This window comes from Orbicella franksi, chromosome 6, assembly GCF_964199315.1.
Source record: "Orbicella franksi chromosome 6, jaOrbFran1.1, whole genome shotgun sequence".
Classification (NCBI taxonomy): domain Eukaryota; kingdom Metazoa; phylum Cnidaria; class Anthozoa; order Scleractinia; family Merulinidae; genus Orbicella; species Orbicella franksi.
Window position 1 is genome coordinate 27,924,806 of NC_138150.1, and position 26,809 is coordinate 27,951,614.

Consider the following 26,809-nt stretch of genomic DNA (forward strand, 5'->3'; position numbering starts at 1 on the left):
AGAAGACTTCGACCCTCTCTGGTTTCACAAGGTGCGGCAGTGGAACTGGCCCTGTCTTATGGCCAGCCCGTCAATACGGCCACCTCCATTACGGCCACTTTATTCAGGTCCGAACAAGGGCTCAGTTAGTAATTGTCCCTTAATTTAATACGGTCAGATTTTTGTGGCCCGTTGGTGACCGGATTAACGTGTTTCCACTAGATTTAGATCAACGATGTTTGGGCCAAGCCGATTACAGTTTATTTGACCGTGAATATCCAGCCCAACTGTTTTGTCCGAAAAGGAGTGGAAAAGTATATACCAGCATGTATTTTTTGTCAACCAAGTTGTTTCCGGCTGAAAAAAGTTAATCAACCAAAAACGGCTTGTTGATGTTTGTTTTCTGGACGACCCGACTGATCATCGTACCTGCTGTAAGACCAATTTGTCAATTTCGAATTTTCGAGCCAGGGTTTTCGGGCCTACGGTACAGCTAAACTCAACCCCATCAATCCGTCACCAACGGGCCACAAAAATCTGACCTTACTTAACGGGTGTGGACGTAAGGTGGGGTTCCACTGTAATTTGGGAACGATGCTAATTAACATATAGCGTCGAGCCCTTATCATGAACAAGTGCTGGTTTAGAAACCTTGGATTATTACTACTTGCTAAAAGTAAGTATAGAAGGATAAATTTAGCACTATACTGTTTGAGGCAAAACAATTCCCTTCTACTCGCTCAGCTTAGCTCTTCTGAGATCGAAGTTGTATCTGGTTAGCTTTGCTTTGCAAGTAACAAACAACGCGCAAGTAACAGCCTTCCACCGACCCACACGAATCTCTGTAGAGTCGCGTCATCAGCATGGAATCGGCCAGTGACAGAAGAAAGTCCATGATAATGATCTATGATGCTTACATGTAGCTGTACCCACCGCTCGATACAGCTATACCTTCCTTCCGTTTGTCCTCGGAGGTTAGGGGGGTGGGTGGGTGGGTTTTCAGGGCTAGAACACCCCCTAACGTTTTTCCTCGGAGGGTGGGTACGGCAACATAAGGCAATGAAAAATACATGTTTGCGCATTCCAGTGCATTATTTCCAAAGATCATGCCAGCGTCACCCCCTGACAGTTTCTGATGTACCCTCCAGCTTGGGGCGTGTAGGAATTTAATTTTCCCCTTGAAACCTGTCCCAGATGACGTGCACTGCTTGCTGTGCCCACAAGTCCATCACTTGGTCCAACCATTTGTGTCGGCAGCTCTCAGAACTTAGTAGGTCTTCACCTTGCTCCATAATCTTTCACTTTGTAGTGAATCGACCACTGAAAAAACACACTCATTTTAAAACTCATGTTCATCATGTAGATCTTTTATTGAAAATTTGTACTTTAACAAAACTCTGTTTTTACTTTATTTTGGTTTTAATTTATTTTATATTGTGGATGGACGTGTTTTAATTCTAAAATTACAAAACGTTTTGTACGATTGTCACTAAAATATGTACAATGGTGAAGTTAACCTGGCAATAAATAAACTGATCTATGTATGTTTTTTTTTTCTCCCTGCAGTTTCGTTGGGAGAGTAGAGACGAGGACATTCGCGTTAATTTTTTTTAATTTAACTCTTTTCTCGAAAATATTTTTGTAATATTGGTAAATGGATCGTCTGATTCAACGAAAGTGTCACACAATTGAAGTTACGTGTAACGCCAGGTCAATGACAAATTGATGACCAGCACAGTCGATCTTTTGAGGAACAATCCAGTACGGTCACGATATGCACGGACCCTGCAAAGTAGGACAATTCTTCCAAGTCCTTAAAGTGCCTTCTTGTACAAGTTCCTACATAGAGGAGGAATTCAGGCGTCACGAAGAGGCCTTCAGGACATAGCTTGCCAGGTGCCAATCACACTGGACTGAGTTCAAGCCTCCAGAAGGGTGTTTTAGTCTTGAAAGTAATACGTCTGAAACACAGGCTCGCTTTTACAAGACGCCATAGCGTAGTAAGTGTGCATGAGAAGACGAGGATAGCGAGAGCTGAAATAACGCATGTATCCATCAGGAACCGAGCCTAAAGCTTTTTTCACGTGATCTGGAAGTTCACGGTAGTGGTGTTTCTGTCAAAATGAACAAAACGAGACATCAGAAGAATTAACATCAACTGCAAGAAGTTCATCTCTAAACACTCGGCAGCTGTGTGAGGACTTAGCATGAGCTACTTTTTCTTCTGAGAAACTTCTTTGCCATAGCCACCACAGTTTTATGACCCAAAAAGAGACTCGGACAGGTCCCCTTGACATTGACGGGGTTTCCTTGTCGGTGTTCTAAGCACCTAACGCAAACGCGCCTTGAGATCACCGAGATAGCATCGGTCACTGGCTGATTTACCAAACGAAAGGTACCGCGTCTTGTTATTTCTTTCTTTCTTTCTTTTTCTCGGAAAGGACAGCCAAAAGTCAAGTTACATGGGACAAATCAGGCTATAAATACGATTGTAACCTGTCAGATACTTTAAAGTGTCAAAACAGCGCCGCGCTTAGAAAGAAACTGGGAACTGGGGAAAAGCTCAACTAAGGCAGCCGCTGACAGGAGAGAGACGACATGCAGACTCAGCTGATTTAAAATCGAAATTGAGCTGCACTGACAGATTTTTATAATTACCTTGTTTCGCATGGCACGTAGAAGATCTCTGACATGAGAACCTTTGTACGTCCTAAATCTGCGAAGATCTGTAAAACAAGAAATTAAAGGGAGATTAAAAATTAAAAGTAACACATAAAATACCCGCCTGGAGATACACTCTTAGTTCCAGGTCTCTTTCCTGTACTCACCTTCTTGCAATTCGCTTCCCAAGTGTACTTTCCAGTCCCCTCGCACCACAGGGATGGAATCTTTCTGTAATGACAATAGCAGGTCTGATTCTTCGTCCTCTTTTTCAATGCGGTCACTTACGTCCTGAAAATACAATAAGATTTTGAGCTCTTTTCAAGCGTTTATAACAGACTACGACGGAAAAAAGCCTCCTTTTAATTATTACCTGAAAGAATGCCAGCTGTTTTTCTCTATTCCAGAAGAATGGATGTTTGAGGATTGCTTTCGCTGAAGGCCTGTAAAGAAAGAGTAAGTTATTTAGTGTTCAATCACACCAGTTGAACGACTTATAAGGCTTGTAGAAGTTGAGCACCGACCACTTGTGACTTAAATAACACCTCATTTAATTTCACTTAAGGGTAGGACGTTCATCGTACAAGTGTTAAAACTTTCCAACGTTTCCGTCAAGAGTTGTACCAGGTGAACAGTTTTGAATCGAGTAATGCGCGTGCCTGAAAATTTCCAACTGTTATTGTCCAATCAGAAACGACCCTCGCGGGCCGAAAGTTGATACAACTTGTTACCACAGAGGTACGTAATGGGATGTCATGCTGCCTAGCAACGCCCAAAAACTCATTCGATCTTCGATAACAAGACACTCGCTGACTCGAAAGCAAAAATAAACTTACCTTTCTGAAGGACAAGGATTTAACATCATTTTTATTAAGTCTCTTACTTCTGTCACTACTGTGAAAGCAAATTATGCATTGTATTATTAATATTCGTCAAAATGTCCTCGTGTAAGGAACGCGTCGTTGGACAAAATTACAGTTACCAAATACCGAGCCCGGAACAGTAAATTTATGTAATTTGGGTGCGGTAAGTTTCGAAACGAACAAAAGCAAAGACGAGATTCTCAAGCTATACTTTCTATGATAAGCCAATCGATCGCTATTGTCAAATAAACTTGTTAAACAGGTACAGCTTCTTACATTCTGAATTGATGATCTTCTCCATATCGTAATCTCCCGCTAGTATGTTAGCTTGTCGTCTGTATTGATCTCCAAATGGATGACGTCCTCCACTCAACACGTAATAAAACACACAGCCACACGAGAAGATATCTACGGAACGATTCTGGGGTAGAAAAAATACAAACAAATTAAAAATACAAAAACGCGCTAAGGAAGGACTGTTTAAAAACTTTTCTAATGGTTCATTCATTCTTCATAAGAAACGATAGCCCATTGAGAGCCCCGTTCACACTACGCGGGATAAATTTAAAAACGCAGCTTTGTTTCTACGGTTAGGCCTACCGTCCACACTTATCCGTCACGAAAACAGAGCTTTTCGAAAACGCTCTTCAAACGTGAGGAATGTGAAAACGCTGGCTTTGCGTCTTAGTGTGAACAGGACACATTTTGAAAACGGAGCTTTTCGAAAACGATGCCATCGCGATAATCACGTGATTTCCCTGACCGAGTTTTCTTCAAACACAAATCCAGAATGACCGGTGATTGTCGCGTTTTTAAATTTCTCCGGCGTAGTGTAGATGGAAAACATTTGATGCGTTTTTAGAGTGAAAACGCCGTTTTCTAATTTCTCCGGTGTAGTGTGGACGGAAATCATTTGATGCGTTTTCAGAGTGAAAACGCCGTTTTTCAATTTTCCTGGAGTAGTGTGGACGGACTCTGATACCCGATTCACTTCTGTTGAGGAATAATCCGTTCAACAACAATGATTGAAAGCATTTATATTTTTTATAGGTCGATAAAAAAGGAAAAACATGGCATTACCATTTTGTTGTCTGGCTTGAACATCTCTGGAGCTATCCAGCCGTCTGTGCCTATAGCACCTGTTTGACACGTGACCGAGTTGCGACCGTACGCCAGCTTCTTACAAAGTCCAAAGTCCGATATCATTGCTTTCACTTCGCCGCTTGCACTTCGCTTTGAAATCAGCACATTGTGAGGTTTAATGTCGCGATGAACTGAAAGCAAATTAAACTTTTTAGAGAGAAATAAAAATAAAAAAATAGATTATTGACATCATTACATTACTTGCAAAACAATTGGGACGTTACAATTTCGAAAGTTTAATTTTCGGACACTTTTTACCTCTAAAAATGATAGTTTTACCGCACCGTCAAGGTTTTAGATATATATACCGAGGTAAAAGTAACACAAATTCTATCAAGCCGTTACGTATCTTGAGCAGTGTCTCAACTAGAGTTCGCCTCATAAAGAAAACCAAGAGCTTTGGAGCTACTTAATTTATGCTGTATTCTAAATATTTTGGACCCTTAAAAATTTCGGACGGTTTTATTTTCCGACACTTTTTTGGTCCGAAAGTAAAATGGGCCCAAATTTTTTGCAAGTAATGTACGAGAAAAGTCCAGGGGCAAATGGTATGATAGTCGTGTTTACTCTCGAGTGATATCTTCCTTCTGTCTTGAAATTTATTTTCATTAACACAATCCTCAAAGAAAAAGTTCATTTTACCAATATTAAGGGAATGAAGATGGGAAAGTCCTGACATCGCTTGATTCAGTACAGTTACTGGAGTGAGCCCATGACGATCAAATGTTGGATCTTCCACATACTGAAAACAAAACAAAAAAAACCCATCAAATTAATACACAATAGTTTGGTAAGAACATATGTGAAGGAATTCATTCAGAATGCTTTCTTTGTACCTCTTGGAGAGTAGCCTCGCATAATTCCAGTGCAATATACCGAAACTGCTGATCCTCTTCCTAAAATGATAAAAAAAGCTCATTAACCATCACATCACCACACAGCCTTCGAATGTAATTGCTACCAGGTTCTTGAGTTAAATACGTCCAAAAGATATTTGTCGAGTGTGCCACATATAGACAGGACCTTAATTCGAAGCCTCCCTCAATTTTTCGGCCTAAATTTCTGCTGTCTGCTATTTAAGAGAGATCCGTGAGAAGTCTGTGATTGGCTGCTGCTTCGTTTTGATATTTTCGCGCGCAAGTAACAACCAATCAGAGGGACCATAGGGTTCTCTACGTCATCAGAATGAAATTTTTGCCATAAAACTGACTTACCGTGCAGAAATACCTGATAACATTTGGATGCGCATCCGATTCTCGTAGAAGATCGACCTGAAATAAAACACCACCAAATAAACCTCGGCCAATAATTCCCCAAACAACGATCATCTAAACATTTCTAAAACTGACTCTCAAACGTATTTTAAAACAGAACAAAATGTGACAAGCCAATTTAAAGGAGCCAAGTCACGGTTTGTGCATCTTGAAAAGTTTCCCTGAATTTTTCAAGGTCGTCGTTTGTAATCAGTGTGAATCTTGTCCATCCTTAACCATCCTTGTTCCTTTATGGTTTATTATTATCTCTTTGGTGTTTTTCTATCTTAGTAAACTGCTATTTTCGGGTTTCCTTCAATTTAAAGGTAATTATGTACATTATGTACGCGGCCAAAATAACTCAAAATACTGTGAGTTAGCCCCTTTAATTGAATAGCTTCTTTGCGTCCGCTCTGAAAAAATTCAGATACGGAAACAACAAAAGAATTGCTGAAAATTTAATACCTCTCTATCGGCAAAGCTGAAACATTCCGGTAGAATACGTTTCACTGCTGCATCGCGGCCGTCAAAATTACCCCTGAAAACAACAACAACAAGATATCAACACAAAAGTTCAGCACAACTTTGATAAAACCAAACGCTAAGGATGTTAAAGAACTTGACACAAACTCCAGTGCTTCCCCGCGGAATTTTGCAAGTCAAAATTTTACAAATACATTTAGCAAGATTGAGATGAGGATAACTTACTTGTAAACAACTGTTCCTTCACAACCACGACCAAGCACATCTTTTAGCGAGAAGGAAATCTTGCCCACAGACACGAAATTATCTGTTGTCAAAGATAAGAAGATGAGAATGGCTCACCAGAAAACTAACAAACTGTACGTACTGTTACTGCAAACTAAACACTAGTTATGCAACACTTTCGAGTGGCATACCATAGAATATCCTACGAGTCACTTGTATTTTTGCGGTATACCACGAGAGACCATTGCATAACTATTTTATACCATGCCATAGAAAAAACAGTGGACAACACAATCAATGCGACATGCGCGCGGTGCATGATGGGAAGGTTGGGTGAAATACCGTCGAATAAAATTCAAATGTTCGCGCCGCCGTGTAATATTCTTTATTTAGTAAAAACATGAAAAAGTTTGTGGTATTTTTCCCTTACTTAAGTTCTCAGGCGGCGGCTCTGTTTTTTGATCGTCGATTCTCTGTGATGATGATGCTGGACGCGATGAGCCCCTTGAAGACACAGAATGCTGTCTGGTTGACCTCTATAACAACAGGAACAGACAACAAATCAAAACTGCATGTGACAAAGAACCATTCTCTACCAACTCAAAAGTGTGACATCCTGATTTCAGACGTGATCTGGACTGAATGAATTCCATCACACGGTCTTGTAAGCATCTGCAACAGTGAAAAAACTTACGTCAATATAAAACACCACCAGGAGAACCACAGGAATACCAATGGTGGCAATAATAGTGTACAACAGACGCTGATGAATCTTCATCATTTCAAACATTTCTTGTTGTTGTCTTCTGTCTTCTTCCTTTGCACTTGGCTTGTCAATTCTCTTGGGCATAAGCTTCACGCCTGGTAGATGGTGATAATGCATGTACAGCGGCATCAGCTTGTCGGGAATGTGTGTAATATGCAGCTGAGGACTGGCCACCAGTGGAACTTGATGGTGTCCAAGTAGCAACGCTGCCTTGGGTTCCAGTACTTTAGGCTGCTGCACAGGCCGTCGCACTGGAGGGGAACTGTTCACAGATGGCTCTGTGGAAGACACTGCATCCTTTGATTGGGATGTTGAAGGAACTACTGGTTTTGGGCCTTCAATCAGTAAGACCTTCGCCTGAGGTGAGAAGTAACTTGGGTGTTAGTGGCTCAGTAGGTCAGTGCTACACTAGAACAAGCTATACATCATTTATGAAAGCATCAACATTGTGAATGAGATACTATAGAACTCCATAGCATCCCCTTCTCCCCTGAAGATTGAGTCTACTAAATAAGAATTAACCAACTGTTGTTAATACAATGCTCATGGTCCTTACCTCAACCAATGGTGAGCCTTCTTCTACCAGTGATGGTAGGGCATACAGCCCACCAGCATGCTCTCCTATGTACAGTGTTGGTCTAAAATGTATTAATAAAATAGCAAATATGCAATCAACAATTCTGAAGCCTTGATGGAGGCTGCACAGCCCAATGGTTAGAGCACCAGAATGAAATCTGGAGGTTGCGGGTTCGAGTTCCACTCTGATCACAAACTGGTTCTGTTTCATGGTAGACACAAGTTCAACTTCTTGGCTATATTTGTAAATAGCCACCTAATTTGCCTCCTGCTTGTTGGTTTCTGAAATTTAGCCTTTGGCTATAGACACTGACTGAGGGTAAAGGAGGGTTACTTATTCATTTATTTTTATTAGTTTTTGGCTAGTATGTCAGGCTTAAAATGTAGAGGAAGAGTTCAAGCCTGGCCAACGCTCTTGTCAGAGAGCTATCCTAAGATTCACTGCAAGTTGCACAACAAAGAAAAACAATGATTATATCCACCAGAAAAGAGTCAATGACCGCAGTATAATTTTGTGCAAAAACAAGCTTGAATAATCTACAACAGACAAATGAATGTTTTTGCAAGTCATACATGTATAAATAACTAAGTCCATTTTAAATGATTTAACTACTGGCTTGTACTTACTGTAAAACAATCTCTCCACCATCACCAAGGAACGTGTTTTCATGTGAAGAGCTTGACGTGTTGGCACCAATAAGATGTGTCAGTGTTTCTTTAGCTATGTGATTGACCTTGACTTTCAACAGTGCTTCATTGTCCATCTTATAGATTCCTACCACAGGTGATCCATAATTCTTGGTCCACAAAATCTCTCCTGATAAATGAAAACAATAAGTTAGATAATGCACACTCCATTGGTCTTTCAGTCAGCAAACCAAGTTCGTGCTGCAAACTCTGGCATTGGTAAACAAACTGGTTTGTACAACTCAATCAACTAAAAAGTTTAGCAAGAGCAGACTTGCCAACCTAAAAAAAATCAAAATTCTGGAGTTTGCCAATTTCACCCTGAGTTCTTGACCCTAGTAAAAAGCCATTCAAAGCAGTGCTCTGTCTGTTCACCACAAAAATGCATCAAAAATCCAGAAATTTCCCATTAAAAAAAATTACTTAAAAAAAAAAAGACAAAAGAGTGAAAATTAAACTTTGGGCACTTTCCTTTGTATCCAAGAGGTTTGGTGGTCCATAAAGGAGACTGGGAGATAAACTCTCTTTAACTTTAAGTTTAACTTTAATACAAATTCCAAATTACATTACATTGAACAAGTCATTCCAATGAATTTGAGAACAGCTTAAAACAGAATACAAGATTCCTTATTATTACATGGCTAGCTCAGTGAGCGGGCAAGATGAATCAAATCCTGCACTGTGATTGGCTACCCGAGCGGGCAAGATGGAGCTATCTTGCCCGCTCGGGACTACCCACCGTGTCCCACAAGAAAAGTTTCCCCGAAAGCCATATAATAAATACTTTATTGACCAAGCTTGTTTGGTCAAGATGGCTGGATATTGGCCTCGTTCCTTTTTTGTGTGTTTATGGACCTTGACTCCGTCTCAGTCCATAAACACCCAAAAAAGGAACGTGGCCAATATCCAGCCATCTTGACCTCACACTTGGTCAATAACCCATATATATAAGCCACCTTAGTGTATCATTGTATGATTGTCTACCTAGTTAAAAATTACTCTAACCTCATATTAAAAACACCTGAACTCTCTATCCAGAAGACTCCCAGAGAATCCGGGAGAGTTAGCATACTAGAAGTACATGTATCTGTTAGCTGTGTGCCAACAACCTTTCATAGTACCAACAAAAGGGTACTATTAAAAACAATTTTATTAATATTATTTTGTAAAGTTCATGATATATCACTGTTAGTATAGGCATGATCAGTATCTTGAAATCATTACCATGCCAATATTCCTGTTGATTTTTAAGGAGAACCAACACAAAAATTACTCCATTTCAGACATAAACTGAAGACACTTTCCAGACAACTTCATTGCTTGCGAGGTATTAAGCACGGCCTTGGCTGGTTTCACAAACACCTAACAGATTGTTTGAACAATATATCCATCCACAATGTGCAAAGAAATAATTCAAAAGTAAGAACTTGATCAAACAGTCCTGGTATGTCAATAATTGAATAAATAATTTTAGGATAAATGCATGAAAACATTCACCTGTTGATGCATCCATTGTGACCATGAAACCATCAGAACTAGAACAAAAATGATGAAGGTCTAGGAAAAAAGATTCTTAGTGTTAGTAAAGTATGTTGTGTCAAGCAGGTTGTTGTGAAACAGACAATGAATGGTGAACAATAATAATTACTGTAATCCACATCTTGGGCGAGATGAGAGGAATAGTCATGAAATGTGGCATTCCATCTGCAATAAGAAAAACAATAATATATTTTTATAATTTGTCACTAAGAATAGAGATAAATAAATATCAAGGGAAGTATCAAGGCCACTCTTAAAGTTAAGACACACAATATGGTCAGGAATATTATTTCTTGCGTAAGTCTACTTGTAATTCACCAGTGTACAAACAAATAAAATAATTTTCTAGATCTATGCAGTCAAAAAATCTAAATACAAACCTCTTTTCTCTAGTTTTGCTATCATACATGGTTATCGTATATTCTGTAAAGATAAAGATACATGTAAGTATTATGATATTGTATATGTACATGTACACTGTATTTGCAAATTACCATTCTCTTAATTTACACAGTCAAAATAACACTCAGATAAGTGATCAATTTTCTAGCCTATTATTTTTCTCCCTCTACTAACCTTGAAACAAAAAAATGCTTCTCTTTAACTGATTACCCTAGAAATCAGTAGAGTCCCAAAAGTTTTGTTGTACATGATGTACATCAATGTAGTCACTGTGATGCTAACAGGACAAACTAAAAGCTTAGATGTAAATTTATATACCTGTTCTTCCAAGAAATACTGGAGCCTTCTTGTTGGACATCATTGGACAGACAGTCTCTGTTCCGTCTAACTTTAGAGTTTGTTGTTTTATGCCAGTGTCCAGGTCAATGGCGTACCAAACATCTGTTTTACGGCCTGGGATAAAAGTTTGTCACAATAAAACCAGTGTTGGACTGAAAAATTATTAAGGGTAACAAATTGCAAATGAAAAACAGATCAAATAAAAAAATAAAAAAGGAAGGAGGGACGGAATGCACACATGAATGAATGTCTTGAATGAATGCAAGCATGCATTCATGTGTGCATGACTGACCAACTGACTGACTGACAGATTGACAGACGGAAGGACCGACGGATGGATGGATGGACTGATGGAGGGACGGATGGAGGAATGGACATATGGACTGGCTGACTGAATGTATGAATGAAAGAACTTAAAAACAGACAAAGGAAGGAACAAAGGAAGGAATGAATGAATGAGACCATGAACAAATTAAAATTTAAGGCCGCAATAATTTTAACCTGTGTACAGGATTCCATCTGAACTTCGACAGGGAGATGCTCGCACAAGTTCAGGTATTGTGAAGGGCAGTTTCTGCAAAATATGATAAGATAATAATTATTTAAAATTAGTTTCAACATCAGCAAGATGGCCTATATAATCGATGATTTGAAAATATCAAGAAACTTTTGATAAATCCAAGACACTATCTAGCAATAACATTTCACTGCAAGATCCAAGATAACATTATTCTGCAACAGTGAATACAATAACTAAAAATGCCAATACCTTAAGACCATCGTGTGCACTTCCAAAGGCATACAAGCTTCCATCTTTGGGATCAGGAATGAATATTGCACTGAAGAGAAAGAAACAAAACAATACCATAGATAAACATAGCACCAACAATCTCGGTAATACATTACAAGTAGCCTTCTGTCTGTTACAAAGTACGGTGGAGCCCCGCCTTACCACTTTATTCTGGCTCGAAAAAAGTTCAGCCAGTCATTTTCTTATTTAAAGAACCCCTTTAATATGGCCACCCTGTTAATACCGCAAGATTTTTGTGGCCCATTGGTGACCGGATTAATGGGGTTCCACTGTAAGTAAGATTGCCCTTACCCTGGGCGAAGGTATACTGGTGTTTGAATAACAGCGTCTGTTGAAGGTAAAAAATAAAATTTCACTATGTATCACCTACAAGAGACCAGTGAATCATGCACTGAAAAATCTGTTTATCAAATACACACTGTAAATGTTTTCTCCACAATAACAACACATATATCTACATGTATCCTAAGGAACTATCCATGAGGAGATCCTTCTGTATGACAATAAATTATCTTTAGTTACCAAAAATGGGTTTTGTGATGAGTTGATTGGGATTAATATTGTGCAGCTGCTGTCACCAACCAGATGACAATTATGAATGAGTCACTAACTAAAGCTAATATTATTGTATAATATCAGAAACAAGTTAAAAGGCTGCTTTTATTTGCTTTACCCTCTACAATGTATTTGGTTGTAAACTTCTCATTAAACATAAAGTTGTGTATAGATACTTTGTGTAAACATTTTGAAGAGGCATTCTATGTAAACAAGAAATTTTCACAGTTTGAGCTTCCTAAATGCATTGAAACCCAGTGCGTTAAATTATAAGAAAGTGGTTTGACAGGTAGGATTTTGACGGGCAGAATTTTGATTGGCAGATGCCGTATAGTCAGATTTATGACAAAAAAAAACAGTCCTATATAATCTATTTTCTAGTGCCTTTATCTACATTCCTAAATTGTTCCTCTTTCACTTAGAAACAACACATGTATTTCATTAATACAATAATGTGACCACTGTTGATGCATGGACAAAGAGGCTGCTCTCACACTAAATGGTAAAATAGATATCATATATCTTTTAGTTATATACCTTTTTGTTGCCTGAGGAGAGATAACTTAAGGAGTCCCACTAACAAGGGATGCTTAAGAGGTGCAAATGAACAGTCTGTGGTTATTTTCATGCAAATGAATTTGAAATATTGTTAATAAAACCTTTCCCCCAAACACAACAAGAAAATGAATTTAATTAAACCTGGGCCCAAAACAAGTTGCCTTTTTATCCTCTATCAAACATTGTAACATTAATTTTGAGATGTTTGCATCATGGTTTAAAGGGTGGGTAATATAATCTAGAGTATTTTCCTCAGGTGCACTAGAATCAGTTTATATTCCAGAGTGTACAAAGGCATTGGAAGAATAAGCTAATAATAAGCCCAAGAACACGACACAAAGACCCATATAGCCAGTACTCAAACCTGGATCACACAATCTCAAATCCAATACTGTCTTGCATGTGTCGATATAACTGTTAAAAAAATTTATACCACAAAATAATATACCACCAAGACTTTATGAGTTCCCTTCACAACCAAAAACAAAATATTACTTATTTCAAGTCCCAAAAGTACTACAAGTTAAACTGTGACAGTGAATTTCATTGTCAAGTAGCTTACGCCTTCTTTAGTAAATCTTGACAGACACAAACCCCAAGCAAAGGATCCAAACAAATTTTTCAGACTCTCTGAAGAGTTAACTCTTTTGTCAAATAAAACCTTATTAAAATATCTATTTTGTAAATTACAAAAAATGCACCATCCACATTGTTAACTGATGTGCCTGGAAAAAGGTGTTAGAAGAATTTTATTATTTGTGATATCTTGTCTTCAAATTAAGACAAAAAAATGGCTGTATTTTTATTCTTTCTGTGTGTATAATATGGTCACTTTGCTCTTAAAGATATTAAAAAACATGCACCTTTTAAACAAGATCGCGATTTTGTGTAAATAGCTGTCTGGAAAATAAACAAACCCCTCTGGAATGGTATTATATCACATGGGAAGATATTTCGAAAAAGACAGCTTTCATGATGAATACATAATTTAAACGTTAAGTTTCTTTCTTTCCAGACTAATCAATGAATAAATGATTATGCAAATGTATTGGAAAACAATTACAAAAGGACATTTGATAATAAATTCATATTGCATCACACCTCGCTTGGCTCCTGGACGAATTTAAGATATTGGATACTTGATTCTTCATGCAATAATCTGAACTTATCACTCCTCCAAACTGACTATGGGTTGTTAGAAACGTAGACTACGAAATTTCAACGATGACGTTAATTTGCAGATTTCGATAGATATCCAGGATCTTTAAAAGCAGAGATCGAGAATTTCTTTTAAAATGCTTAAAACCTAATTAAACCAAACGATAATACCAGCTTTAAACAGATCTGAATACAAACCACTAAAAATAAGGAAGTGAAAGAAGATACCTTACTTGCAAGCATAAACCTTCAGTAAAATATCAACCCACGAAAAAAGTTTGTGATCATGTTGCAGTCATCGGTCGCTGAAGTTTATCGCAAAATTCCACAGAATTAATTCAAGCTTAAGGTTAGGCTTTCTACCAATAAATTAATTGAAATCAGATTTGAAAAACACAGAATGGCTTCTAAACATGCTCCTAACTTCACTGCCAAAAATAAGCTTAGGCAACGACTTCCGTACCATAGTAAGACTAGTATTCACTTAAAATATACAATTAGTACGGGGAAATATTCTCACCTTCTTTAAGTGACCACCTTATTTCTCCAGTCTGTTTCTTCACGGCATGCATTGTACCATCCAAAGTGGAGATAAACAGGAAAGATTCTGGGACACTCAAGGTTTTAGACTGTAATGGAAAAAAATCTTCGTGTTTGAAGGTCGATTCACATGTAGACAAACATGGCTGGATCGATCGTGGGATGAAAAACTCTAGATAAAATACCGATTTTCAGGTTTACCTCTACGGATTTCACAGCCGAAGGCAAGGCCAGAAACACAATAAAACTACAAAAGAATCCTAAGATTGTGTAACCACTCATGCTGCCTGACTTGTATTATTTGATTGAAATAACAAAATCAGGTTTGTAGTTGCTCTCTTTCATGTAAATATCCGTGTTCCTTTCAGTTGATTTTCGTTCGACGCTGTGACGTCGTTCAATCTGATTGGTTCGGTAAATCGTCGCCATATTGGATTGCTCAGACTGAAAAGGACTGGAAAGAGGAAGCTCCTCAACCGAAAAATGAGGACTTCTCATTTTTTTCTTTGTATGAATTTTTTTTCACAAATTCTCTTCTTAAAAAGGAGGGTAGGGATTCCAATGAATTAAGAATGCTTTTTGCTATAGTCTCTGTCTCTCTCTGTGTCTCTGTGTGTGTTTCTCCCTCAGTTTCTCTCTCTGAGGCCGCATAAAATGACTCTGCTATATTCCCCTTTGCCCGCCTCTCGTAAAAGGGTGGCTGGAAAACCCGAATAGCGAATAGCGAATAGTCGCGAATAGCGAACAGCGAATAGTCCCGAATAGCGATTAGTGCGAATAGTGGCGAACAGTCTCGAATAGTGGCGAATAGTGGCGAATAGTGGCAAATAATGGCAAATCGTAGCAAATAGGGTACCTAGTATCTCGAAGGAACGAAGCAACGAAGGATGGGATTTTCCCGCTGAAAAGCACTGACGCTTATCAGGACAAAAGGTGTTTCTAAACCTCCGGGGGGTACTTTAAGAATTTCTGGGTGGGGATGTGCCGCTGGGACCCTGGAACCCTTAGCCTATACCAGAGCTAGTTCAGCTGAATTTTGCTAACCTATACTAGAGTAAACTCCCCAAATCCCCCCATCTATCGACACTGTTGAGGCTGATTTGCGTAAATTTAAACTTGCCGATTTGATTTTTTTACATTTTTGGGTGGTAATTCCTGGTTTCCTTACCCAAGATAAAATTTTCAATCAAGCAGTCAGTTTTGTGAAAAATGATACCCTATTCTAGACCCAAACGCTCTGATTTATATACCCTATCCTAGAGTAAACTGCTTGAAAACCATACCCTTCACGGCGGCACATACCTATATAGCCCATATATGGCAGGGCCCCTCCCCCCCCCCCCCCGCGTTCTAAACGTAATTTCTTCTGTTTTAACAGGTTTTAACCACTGCAAAAGCGTAAATACGTCTGTATTAGGTTATCCCTGTGTTTTCTGTTTTCTTAATGTCGGCGATGGACAGCCCTAGCCTGAGTCCGGAGAAGAAAAGGTAATAAATTCACTGACATTCTGTTGCTTATTTGGATAATTAATTAACGCAGGATATCAGATCTAAACCGGTGACTATTGACGACTATTCGTCACTATTCGCCACTTTTCGCGACTGTTCGCTGCTATTCGCAGTATTCGAGACTATTAGCACATTCGGGACTATTCGCTATTCGCTATTCGGGTTTTCCAGACACCCCTCGTAAAATGTCCTTTGCACCCGCACGATGACAGGACTGAGCGCAGATCGATCCTCTTGTACGTCCAAGCAAAGTGGTGATCTTGTTACACATGTGGTCCAGCTGTTGAAATTCTATTCCCAAGACAAAACCCACATGTAGGTATCACGTATCACCTGTGGTCACCAGGGCAGTCGGCATTTCGTAGATCCTTCGTGCCTACTTCGGGCGGGACGATGTGTGACCGGTGACCGTATTTCGTTCGTCTCACAGATAGAATTTCACTGGACGAGGAGCCCATGACCCTTGAGAGGACATACAATGCAATGTACATACAGGAGCATATCACATGGTAGATAATATTTTCCGTTTGAATCAAAGAAAAATAGTTGCAATATTTCACGGCGAATTTAAGTTGACATTACGGTCAAATAAGACTCTCTGATCTGTCCCCCTGGCTCGGCCTCTTGTAGTTCGTAGTAGGCGGGATATATGGGGGGGGTGGGGTGGAGGCTGGAGGGTAGGAGTAGAGCAATTCGATGGTCTGGGAACGAATGTTTTGCCGCTGACTGCCTGCTTTCTGCAATTCGTATTCGTTTCTCTGATGTGAAAGTCAAGCCATCTCGCTGAGGAAATTGTCGCTTTTGCGATAGATGTTTATCTGCTCATGGTCGGTAAAGATTCAATTAGTCAACGCACAAATGTGCTACGAAGCAGGGAACAGCAATGAGCGCAAAAAAGCCGCCTCCCCGACCACCCTTACCGCGATCATCGACCGCGAGAAGTGGCCAGCCAACCGGAGTAGCTCCTGAGAAATCTCTCCGAAATCCATTTTCTTCCATCTCTATTCGCTACAGTTCAAGCAACAAGGAGTCAGATTCCGACGAAGAAATTTCTATAGTACGTAAAGAAAATAGTAAGGTTCCCGATCCCAATGAACTACGTCAAGAAATCGGGGGAGAAGATGGAGAAGATGGTTTTTTTAATGTGACGAAGCGAGTGTGTGAGCAAGTTGGAAGCGCGAACACTTCTCAACCGGAAAAATATAAATATGCTGAAGGAACTTCGAATACGAAACAGAACTCTTCTGGGACAGGCTTAAATCTTGCAAGCAAAAGTCATTCTACTCAGGAACTGAGGGAAACGCCAGACAGGCGATCGGCAGTTACAAAACAGAGCACTTGGCCGAGTTATTCGCGAAATGAAGACTCCGATTCGGTGATCATGAAGTTTCTGCGTGGTCGAGAAAGGGAGCGCGAGCAGGGGAACGAAGGGAAAGTTGACTCTTCAAAAGAAGGTCTTTCGCTTTCCGAGAAGGAGGAAAGCGATGCTGGTTCGCGTCCTTGCAAGAGCCATGCTGACGATGGTTCGGAGAGTAAGTTGAAAGCGCACCATCAAAGGTCCAGGTCACCTTCACCATTTCGCATTTTGAATCGTGATCGCCAGGTTGAAAGTGCAGGTGATCAGGAGAAACCTAAATCCTCAGCTGGAATTTCCTTATCATCTCTTTTAGCCAGCATAGCGAAAGACGAAGTACATGGTGAGACCGAAGAGAAAATTTCAGATACTGAGGAAATCGAAAGCAACGCGGACATAGTTTCTGAAATCCCTTCTCCAGACTTGTTATTCAATTTTGACCACTATAATGAGGCAAGCAGAGAGTCGGGAGCGAGACTCTTATCACGCCCCATTCTAGACAAATCGCCTCAGTTCGCAAATTTCTGCTTTTGCTCTTTGCTTGTGTACATCTACTTCATAACAAGTTCTCCGCCGTTCATCTCTGGTTTAGTCCTTGGAAGTTTGTTGGCGTATTTAGGAGGATGTGCGTTTCTGTGGCTGTTTTGTCCAGAGGATACTCTAGCGGAACGATATGAAAAAGAATTGTTGGAATACGAAGGGAGACTAGCGAGAACACCTAGGCCAGAGTACAAATATGTCGATCCAGGATTGCTTGTGAAAAGAAACGTGCTAGAGGCAAGTATACAACTTGTGAATTATAAAAAAAATGTTTTCGTGACATCAAATAATGAAAACAAAATTCTGTCATTTATCACCAGCCAAATGATTCTTGAAGTTTAGCAATCAATTAAAATGTAACAATGTGACAACTTTCCAGTGATGCAGAGCATTTTAAAACATCGATTGCACAGTCACCCGTAGAGTCTGTGACAGACAGAAACGCTTTCATTCTTGAGTAGAATAACATTTGCTAATCTTCATGTTTTCAATTTTTAATGAGTCCCTTTATTGATTTTTATCAGCTAAGTTGAAATTTGGATTGGAGTGGATCCAATTACAATGGACAAGAAGCTTGATGAAACTCAAAAGCGGGCACTTAAAGTGTAACTTCTTTTTTGTTTTTTTAAAAATAGTCTGACTGCTCTTTTTCAAAAGAAATTGCATCATTCTCACAAATGACATTTGCATTGTAGGCCAGATGCTTCCTTGCATCTTGCGCATAACTAAAGCACATGTATTGCTTGTATGAAAAATATTTAAGTTTCTCATTCATTTATTTTTTGTGTCAGCACTTTCTTACTGTCCAAGTCACCAGTATTTTGGCAAGGGGATAGTCTGCCTTGTTCCATTATTTGGTTTGTCACACAACCATTCTCCCCACTAATGGCTGGATAAATCCAGGGTTCACCTGAAAATTTGAAGTAGAGGGAGAATAACTTTGAGTAAGCGGCAGACAATGCCGATAAAAAGATTTGGAGTGGTTTTATCGGAGCCATGTGGAAGGGGGGATGACAGCAACCTGTTATTGGGGGGTCCGGGAGCCTCCCCGGGAAAATTTTGAAATTGGGGTTCTAAAAAGTGCATTTCAGTGTATTTTAAGCAATCATGGTTTTGTTCTTTTGTTAAAGAAAAGCAATTTCACCGAGAGAAAAACATAGATATGTATTGTGATAGTTGAACAGGTTAGTCATCGTCATCCGTATGAAATTTGAAAAAAATATCAAAAATGTTCTCATTTTGTGGTCAATCATGCATGTAAAAATGAGAAAAGAGTTTTGCTGGCATTGAAGGTACTAGATTGAGGTTTGACATTTATTTTGTTAAAAGACAAGTTTTGAATGGCTTTAAACACAGTGCTAGGGGTGGAATTCATTGAACGTGATGAAGCTTGTGATTGGTAACCATTGCAAGTGCAAGCCTGTAATACTTGGTGAAGTTTCCTGCGGATTTAAGCTCAGAATTTTTTCTGATTAAGCGTGCGGACCATCATCACCGTTTTGAACCTTTGCGATAGTTTGGGTTTTTCGTTCATGATTTCAAAAGTGATAAAATTAATACAATCAAACTTAAACTTTACATATTTTGCAAATGTTTCGCTTTATAATGAAGCCTTGAAATAGTGCATGTATTTATTCATACTTCCCTGCTCGATAAGTTCGCCAGTTTTATATCTCACTTCCAATATTTACACAAACATCTTACAGCTGCTGAGTTTAAAGATTGTGTAAGATCTTGTAAAGTTTGTTTCTTTTGTTGAAAGAAATCTTTGTAGTTATTTGTTCTTGAAAATCCTCCATGTGCGAGCCAAGCACTGGGTTGCATGTCATTGTGTTTAAAGAACTAATTAAATTACGCTTACATTCACTGGAGATAAAAGAACTAATTTTAATAATATTTTTGAAAGAAAACAACTTATGACCTTCGTTTGTGCCATCTCTATTTTCTTTTCAATTTATCCCTGGTACTTAGTAGCAATTGTTGGGTTTTGCACTTCATGTTCAGAGGAAAAACTGAGCTTTAACTTAATCCCGGCTGTCAAATATTTCAGTGCTGCTGTCACAGCTCAGTGCCCACGTCACATTTTTGGTGGCAATTCTCATGGCCCAAATGATTTCAGATTTCTTTTATCTTACAGCTATAAGAGTTGCTATGTATTTGTTGAGAATATTAGACATATTGTTTTTATGCTTAATTTTATTGACGGATAGGCTCACATTGTTACAAATACAATTTTTTCATAATTTATTTACTATAAGTAGCTGGCACGCCAAGGACGACTAGACAGCAAATTTCGCCGGTCACCGGAGCTTATGGAGAACTCTGTAAATCTAAGCCACATTCCACTCTCCACTTTGACACCCACCCGGGGTCCCTCCCTGAGACACCCATCAGCCAAAAATATGCAGTGAATGTTTACCAAAACACAGCTAGATTGCTACAATACTTAAACTCAGATACATGATGTACTTACGAAATTTTCCTAACTGTGGTCTTCAAATCAGATGTGTTTTATTTGGGTATTATTTTTTATTTTGATGTCAAATGTATGTCAAATTCAAAAGGTGACATCATTAGTATCTGTTGACATTTTCGACGTCAGGTTCACAATATGAAAAGACTTTTGAATAGTGTAATCGTCAAATCGTGGCACAACAAGGTAATGAGATCTTTAAGCAACACTTGTTGTTTAAACAACCAAACCTGGGTATCAACAAATTGTTAGGATGAGTTGACAAAATGCTTGAAACTAAGCTGTAATGGACTAACATCAGTTGCTTCATGCTACAGATGAGAAGCCAGTGAAAACAAAAACAGTTATGGGCAACAAGGCTTGTGAATACTAACCTACTTACACAGTGTTTCATAACCATTTAGTAAGATTTGCTCGAATCATCTTTAATGTTTTACTCTGCTTTTCTCTTCAGGGCTGGATGTTTAAGTCATTTGATTATGTCGCAGACAAGTTTGACTTTAGCCACGAGACTGTTCCAATATATGCCTCAGTGAAGGGAACAAAATTAACTCTGTCATATCCCAATGTTGATAGTGCGGGCAAAAAGTTTGATCTCAGGTCAATTGATGAGGGTGCAAAGGTACTTTTTGCAAGACATGAACACTACGACATAGCTGGAAGTAAAGTTTCACTTTTACCTTCGACTATGACAATGAAGAAAGTGTGGAGTCGAAAGTTTCCGATCTGCCTTGTTCTTGAAAAGCCAAATGCAGTTACTGAAGACATCACTTACAAAACCAGAAGTACAGATGAAGAAGATGACGCAGACAACGTGTGCAAGGTCAAACAGCAGGATTCATTTGAAGATGTTGGTGTTCTTTACTTGTTTCCGAGGACTGGCAGAGAGAAAGAAGAATGGTTCAATCACCTGTGCAGACTTCTGAATGACAATTCTGAGAACACTTCTTCACAGGAAACCATCCAAACGTCTTGCTCATATCCACATTACATGGCCAGACTTGTGCCTGAACCTAATGCTTCACAGCAGAGTGAAATTGCCTGGGTGAATGTTATATTTGGAAGAGCATTTTGGGATGTGTGGCAAGATAAGTACTGGACCAACAAAGTCAAGGAACGCTTTGAAAACAAACTTGCCAAGATGAAAAAGCCCTCTTTTATTCGGGATATCACTATTTCTGATCTCAATCTTGGTCAAAGTCTCCCAGTTATAACAAAGACTTTTCCTCCTGTGGTTGACGAGCGGGGCACTTGGGTTGATTTGGAAGTGACCTATGGCGGTGGCTTGATTCTTACATTTGAGGGCCATTTGAACATTGAGGGCTATTTGAGCTACTTCCTAAGTCTTGGAAACAGTGAACATGGAGAAGTTTCCGCAGAACTGGAAATGGCAGCATTGTCACGAAAATATGAAATGATTGACAATGAAAGTTTTGACCCAGAGGATCCAGAAAATGATTCTGAGTCAGAAAGTCCACCAGATAGTGACTCAGACTTTGAATCGCCTGAGTCTGACCTTGAAGAATTCACAATTAAAGCTATTCATACACCTCTTAAAGTGCCAGATAAGCCTGATGATGGACCGCAGAGTGAAAGCTCTGACTATTTCACATTGAGCAGCTTTGAGGGTGACGAGGACTTTCTAGAAAGCAAGGACACATTGCCTTCTGGCAATCTATCTGACTCAGAAGTAGGAAATGGCATTTTGGATAGGAACACCCAACTAAAAAGAAGGACACTGTCTTCTCAAAAGCAGAGCTCAGGAGAAGAAACATCTGATAAAAGCTTACCAACTGGCCCTAGTGACAAGACATCAGACAGTGCCCCTTGTACTCCAGCAAAAAAACATTTAGGTTTTTCAGCTAGACATGGAGCAAAGCGTAAGATCTTTAGTGTGATTGAACGGCTGGCCAAATCCAAGTGGGTAAAGAAGGCAGCTGAGACTGGCATAGTCAAACGGGCAGCTGAGAGGTTTTCTAATATTCCTATCATTTTGTCGGTGGAGGTTCAAAAAGTCCAAGGAACTCTTGCATTGAACATTCCTCCACCTCCTACAAACAGACTCTGGTAGGTGACTGTTAGTTGATCTATATTGAACAATCTCCAATCTGCAACATTCACTACCTTTCTTCTTGAGAGAATATATGGTCCTGATTTATTACTGTTTTTCTACCTGGTGATCATTTATCTTTGTCGCTAACTTTTAAATAGTAATTTGTTATAAATTGTCATTGCCTGATTTCAAGCTGAAAAGGACTAGGTATGAGTCTGTAAATTATGGGATTAGCAACTATTGATCCACATAGTCAGAAAGAGCACACCAAGATCCACAAACTCTTCAAGTTTAGTGTTATCAGGCTAGTTTTGACTGAGATACAACCATTTAAAAATGCAAAATTACACAAATATTTTGGTTATCATCTTTTATGAAAAACGCTATTGTATATCTTTGTTGTGCAGGTATGGTTTTCGAGGAACTCCATTGCTGTTTGTGTCAGCAAGACCAAAGCTCGGTGATCGTCAGGTCAAACTTACTCACGTCACAGAATGGATTGAGAAAAAGCTTAAACAAGAATTCAGGGTGAGTCAAGTTTCCAAAACTGCATGTTAATGTAGTTGTTACAATTTCAACTCTGAAATAAAGCAGGTTGAAACCTCGGCATATGATCCTAGTAAATGGCCTTGCTCACTCCAAGTCCACCTTACTGGATAAAGCACCACGTCTGGTGTTTGTGAGATCAATATAACAAGAATTTGTGTGCTACTGTTGCTGCTGCTGCTGCTGTTTTTCCCACAAGTATAGGCTTGTGCTTGTTTTGTTTTCTGTTTGGTATTTGTGAATCTCTGATGAAACCTCCCAAATTCTCAAGTTTCCTCCAGTTTTCCCAGGTTGTAGGTTGCTAGTTGAGACCACCAAGACCCAGTTTTCAGTAGCAAATTAGTCTTACATGTCTTGCTTTTTAATATCAATACTAATATTTGATTTCAGAACATGTTTGTCTTACCAAACATGGAAGATCTCCCCATCAGACTCATGAATTCAGGACTTGAAGAACAATTCCCGGAATGGTGATCAGATGAAAGCATATGTGTACATGCAGAGAATATTTCATAATGAAGTGTAGAATAGCTTACTATAGCTTGTCAGATCAATTAACGTATGAAAAAAGTGTTAAATTGTTCATAAATTGAGACATTTCAGTAAAAACTGTAGACTTACAATGAGGATGTAGATCAATCAATCTGAGTCTTTATCAAGATTTAATGACCATATATCTAGGATAGCTCATAAATTTGCAGGCATGCCTTCATTAGGAATGTGTTCTTTCAGGCTGTAACAGTGTATAATGTCCACAACAGGAATATTATGGTGTGTTTTCAATTTCATTTGGTATGAAGTGAGTAAGTTTAAATTTACCCCCCAAAAATTATTTCATGGATTATTCAAAAAGTGAATACAAGTTGTTCAACAGTATTATGAATCATAAATGTCAAGCCATTGCTATTTCAAAAATGTTATATTTATTTTTTGCTTCTTTTTTGGAGCAGAGAAAGCATTGCCTTAGAAGTAATTCGTAGATATTAATATGAATTTTCTTCATACATTTGTTTTCAGCAAAGAATCAATAAACTTAAACTATGACATTTAGGTACTTTACTTGACAGTGAATGAAAAGTACCAATTATAAGTACATTGTAACTGAAGGATCCAAAAAATAACGTGTTAGGACAGAAAAACTTCACAAGAATAACCTGAGTGGTTAACATAAAGGCAGATTGTGTTGCTTGATCATGCAATTCATGTTTTTGCAGATATGACTCATATGATCAGGTGCAACTGACACCTATAAACCACTCGTGTGATGAGTGTGATGAATTTTGTTTATGACTTGTGGTAAACCAAACTGTCACCTTGACATTGAATATTGAATAAAAGAGATATTGATCCTGAGCTACCCATCTCTTTAAGATACCTGATTATAAGTAATGCAGAACAAAACAGGCATGTTAATGATAACGTTAATAATATTAATAATATTATGATAATTAGTTGCTAAGAGTGTGCATTTCGTTCGCTTAACATTAGGCTCGAGGTTTTGGCCTTCATTATTTGAAGCAGTGTATGGAAAAAGACTCTAAGTGACCTCTGATGGACTGCAAGATTCTCCTACCACCTCCTTGCACAGAAAAGGAGTATTTGACATGAGATCAAGAGTCAGTAGGGTTTTTTCCATGCACCCCTTTATTTATGGGTCACCAATGCTAGTAACCTCTAGACCTAACCCAGTGACAATCCATAGGCAATAACTAAATTGTAGGTCATTGTTAAGCAGAGCAAATTAAGTTTGGGGTTTTTTGTCATACTTTGGCCAAAATGTAGCTCATTTTATAAAACACATGAAACAAATTACTCCTATCTGGAATTTGTTTATTCCGAAGAAACAATTTTTGATACCTTCCACCCAATTTATAATTATACAAAAATTCTAAAATTCATATTACTGTACAGTTATTAATATATAGATTGTGCTATGTGTTTAAAATAATAATTATTATTATTGTTGTTTATTTTAGAAATGTCAGAGGCCTCTTCTTAAGCCAGTACAGTCAGTCAACAATGGCTGCATTTGTTGTTTTGTTTTGTTAACGGTTTTATTTAAGAAGACTTAAAAGGGTGTTTATTGAACTAGAAGTAGAATACTGGATTATTTTTACTTATTTTCATGTTCTTGGTTACAGTTAGCTCCTACATCCTTTGCTTCACATGAAAATAGCAAAAGAGACTTCTTTATGCGGGCTATTGTCATGGTAACATACAAGTCTTCCTGGCAAAGATTCAAATTGAAACCACTGGCGGCAGCCTTTCTTTTCTTTTCTTTTCTTTAAATCTTGAAAACTGGCGGAAACAGTCTCACAATAACTATCCTATTCTGTCCATCAGATGTACAAAGTAATTCTCCTTAATTTTTGTTTTATGCCACAATAATTTGAAAGAAAAAACTATATAGAGAGTTAACAAATAAATTAATATTTTGTTCTATAGAGAGTGTATTCTTAAGCAACATTAATTTAAAATGTTGTAATATGTAGAGTAATTTTAAAGACATTGATGTATTAAATAAAACAAAAACTAAACTTGGTTCTTGACAGCTGTGTTTTCTGACTGGTGTGACTGAAAAATATCCCCAAAGTGCCGGAAAATCAACCCAAAGTTGGGCAAAATCACGATGCGCGTAAGGCGGTCTTGGCTACTTTTTCAGTCTTAAAATGAAGTGGGGCTATATTTCGGCCTAGAAGCTCGAAACCGAGCGTTGAATTATTTTTCCTCTGTCCATTTCACTGAAAACCAAGGCCATCACGAGTTAGTTTAGAGTCCCTGGGACTGGGAAATATCCCCCGCGTTAGGGGAAATCGAGCCAAAGTAGGTCAAAATCACGATGCACGTACGGCGGTCTCGGCTATTCTTTCAGTCTTACAATGAAGTGGGGCTATATTTCAGCCTAGAAGCTCGAAACCGAGCGTTGAATTATTTTTCCTCTGTCCATTTCACTGAAAACCAAGATCATCACGAGTTAGTTTAGAGTCCCTGGGACAGGAAAATATGCCCCAAGTTGCAGGAAATCGACGCAAAGTTGCTCAAAATGACGATGCGAGAAAGACGGTCTCGGCTATTCTTTCAGTAATAATAACATTTGATATTTAATAATATTTGCGACACATTGGAACCTTTTGTGAAATGTTCAAGGAATTGCTAGAATTGGTTAGTTCGAGTTCATGGTGAACTGGTTATGCCGTTCCCACAGAACTTAGAATGTACAATATATTAACAACTGAGGTGGCCTCCACTATAAACTTAGTGGTTTTTGAGGGGGTCTCCTCTTCGCCTTCTGTTACTGTTATTATATCTCATTATTATTTAGGCTGAGGCAAATAAAAGATCGTTGATGATGATGATGATGATGATGATGATGATGATGATGATGTAAAATAATACTTCAAGTGACACAGTGAAAGTTTCAAAAGTGCATGCTTGGGGATGAATTTTTTTCTTTTGTATTTCTCATTTTTGCTGTGCGCGTGAACAAATGACCCTACCCCTAGAGACATGGCAGAGCCCTGAAGAGGGGCATTTCAACAGCATTTTTGACCTGGGGTACCGTAAAACTTCGAATTAGCGCCCGTGGCGCTTATTTCAAATTTAAGATAAGACGGGGGGCGCTTATTCGAGGGAGGTGCGCTTATTTAATTTTTCCAAATCGTGGCCTGACATGATCATTTTTTTAATACATGATCTGCGCGTGAACACCAACATAAGCTGTTTACTGACATAAAAAGCTGATCCTAAAGTTTAAATCGCGGCACCGTTAGTACTTAACGTGTTCAACATGTTCACA

General features: G+C 38.7%; 2 protein-coding genes across 4 annotated transcripts; one reads left to right on the forward strand and one right to left on the reverse strand.

Annotated features, from left to right (window-relative positions):
* Nucleotides 1-1,316: 1,316 nt before the first annotated feature.
* Nucleotides 1,317-14,900, reverse strand: LOC145490948 (serine/threonine-protein kinase/endoribonuclease IRE1-like). The gene is made up of 25 exons (XM_081470064.1): nucleotides 14,740-14,900; nucleotides 14,519-14,627; nucleotides 12,019-12,055; nucleotides 11,686-11,755; nucleotides 11,418-11,490; nucleotides 10,896-11,030; nucleotides 10,556-10,598; nucleotides 10,285-10,340; nucleotides 10,134-10,193; nucleotides 8,577-8,766; nucleotides 7,930-8,011; nucleotides 7,302-7,730; nucleotides 7,038-7,143; nucleotides 6,608-6,689; nucleotides 6,365-6,437; nucleotides 5,861-5,917; nucleotides 5,483-5,542; nucleotides 5,289-5,388; nucleotides 4,584-4,777; nucleotides 3,780-3,924; nucleotides 3,477-3,534; nucleotides 3,014-3,083; nucleotides 2,808-2,931; nucleotides 2,638-2,705; nucleotides 1,317-2,093 (listed from the first exon to the last, which is right to left on the reverse strand). The coding sequence occupies exons 1-25, from the start codon at nucleotides 14,818-14,820 to the stop codon at nucleotides 1,920-1,922; spliced, it is 2,676 nt and encodes an 891-aa protein (XP_081326190.1). The 5' UTR covers nucleotides 14,821-14,900; the 3' UTR covers nucleotides 1,317-1,919.
* Nucleotides 14,901-15,955: 1,055 nt separating this feature from the next.
* Nucleotides 15,956-26,124, forward strand: LOC145491216 (testis-expressed protein 2-like). 3 transcript variants are annotated; one of them, XM_081470368.1, is made up of 5 exons: nucleotides 15,956-18,178; nucleotides 20,869-22,481; nucleotides 22,875-22,995; nucleotides 23,404-23,505; nucleotides 24,990-26,117. In XM_081470368.1, the coding sequence occupies exons 1-4, from the start codon at nucleotides 16,931-16,933 to the stop codon at nucleotides 23,485-23,487; spliced, it is 3,066 nt and encodes a 1,021-aa protein (XP_081326494.1). In that variant the 5' UTR covers nucleotides 15,956-16,930; the 3' UTR covers nucleotides 23,488-23,505; nucleotides 24,990-26,117. The 3 variants fall into 3 exon arrangements, with proteins under 3 accessions (XP_081326494.1, XP_081326495.1, XP_081326493.1); XM_081470369.1 differs by having other exon boundaries at nucleotides 23,404-23,483; XM_081470367.1 differs by having other exon boundaries at nucleotides 23,404-26,124.
* The last annotated feature ends 685 nt before the right edge of the window (nucleotides 26,125-26,809 follow it).

What these genes read in the sequence shown, in the direction of transcription:
- LOC145490948 (XM_081470064.1), bottom strand. Translation starts at nt 14,820, where the DNA reads ATGAGTGGTTACACAATCTTAGGATTCTTTTGTAGTTTTATTGTGTTT. An exon ending in CGGCTGTGAAATCCGTAGAG is followed by an intron (nt 14,628 to 14,739) that starts GTAAACCTGAAA and finishes TTTCCATTACAG; the next exon opens with TCTAAAACCTTGAGTGTCCC. An exon ending in AAGGTGGTCACTTAAAGAAG is followed by an intron (nt 12,056 to 14,518) that starts GTGAGAATATTT and finishes TACCTTCAACAG; the next exon opens with ACGCTGTTATTCAAACACCA.
- LOC145491216 (XM_081470367.1), top strand. Translation starts at nt 16,931, where the DNA reads ATGAGCGCAAAAAAGCCGCCTCCCCGACCACCCTTACCGCGATCATCG. An exon ending in CCTCCTACAAACAGACTCTG is followed by an intron (nt 22,482 to 22,874) that starts GTAGGTGACTGT and finishes TTTGTTGTGCAG; the next exon opens with GTATGGTTTTCGAGGAACTC. An exon ending in AGCTTAAACAAGAATTCAGG is followed by an intron (nt 22,996 to 23,403) that starts GTGAGTCAAGTT and finishes ATTTGATTTCAG; the next exon opens with AACATGTTTGTCTTACCAAA.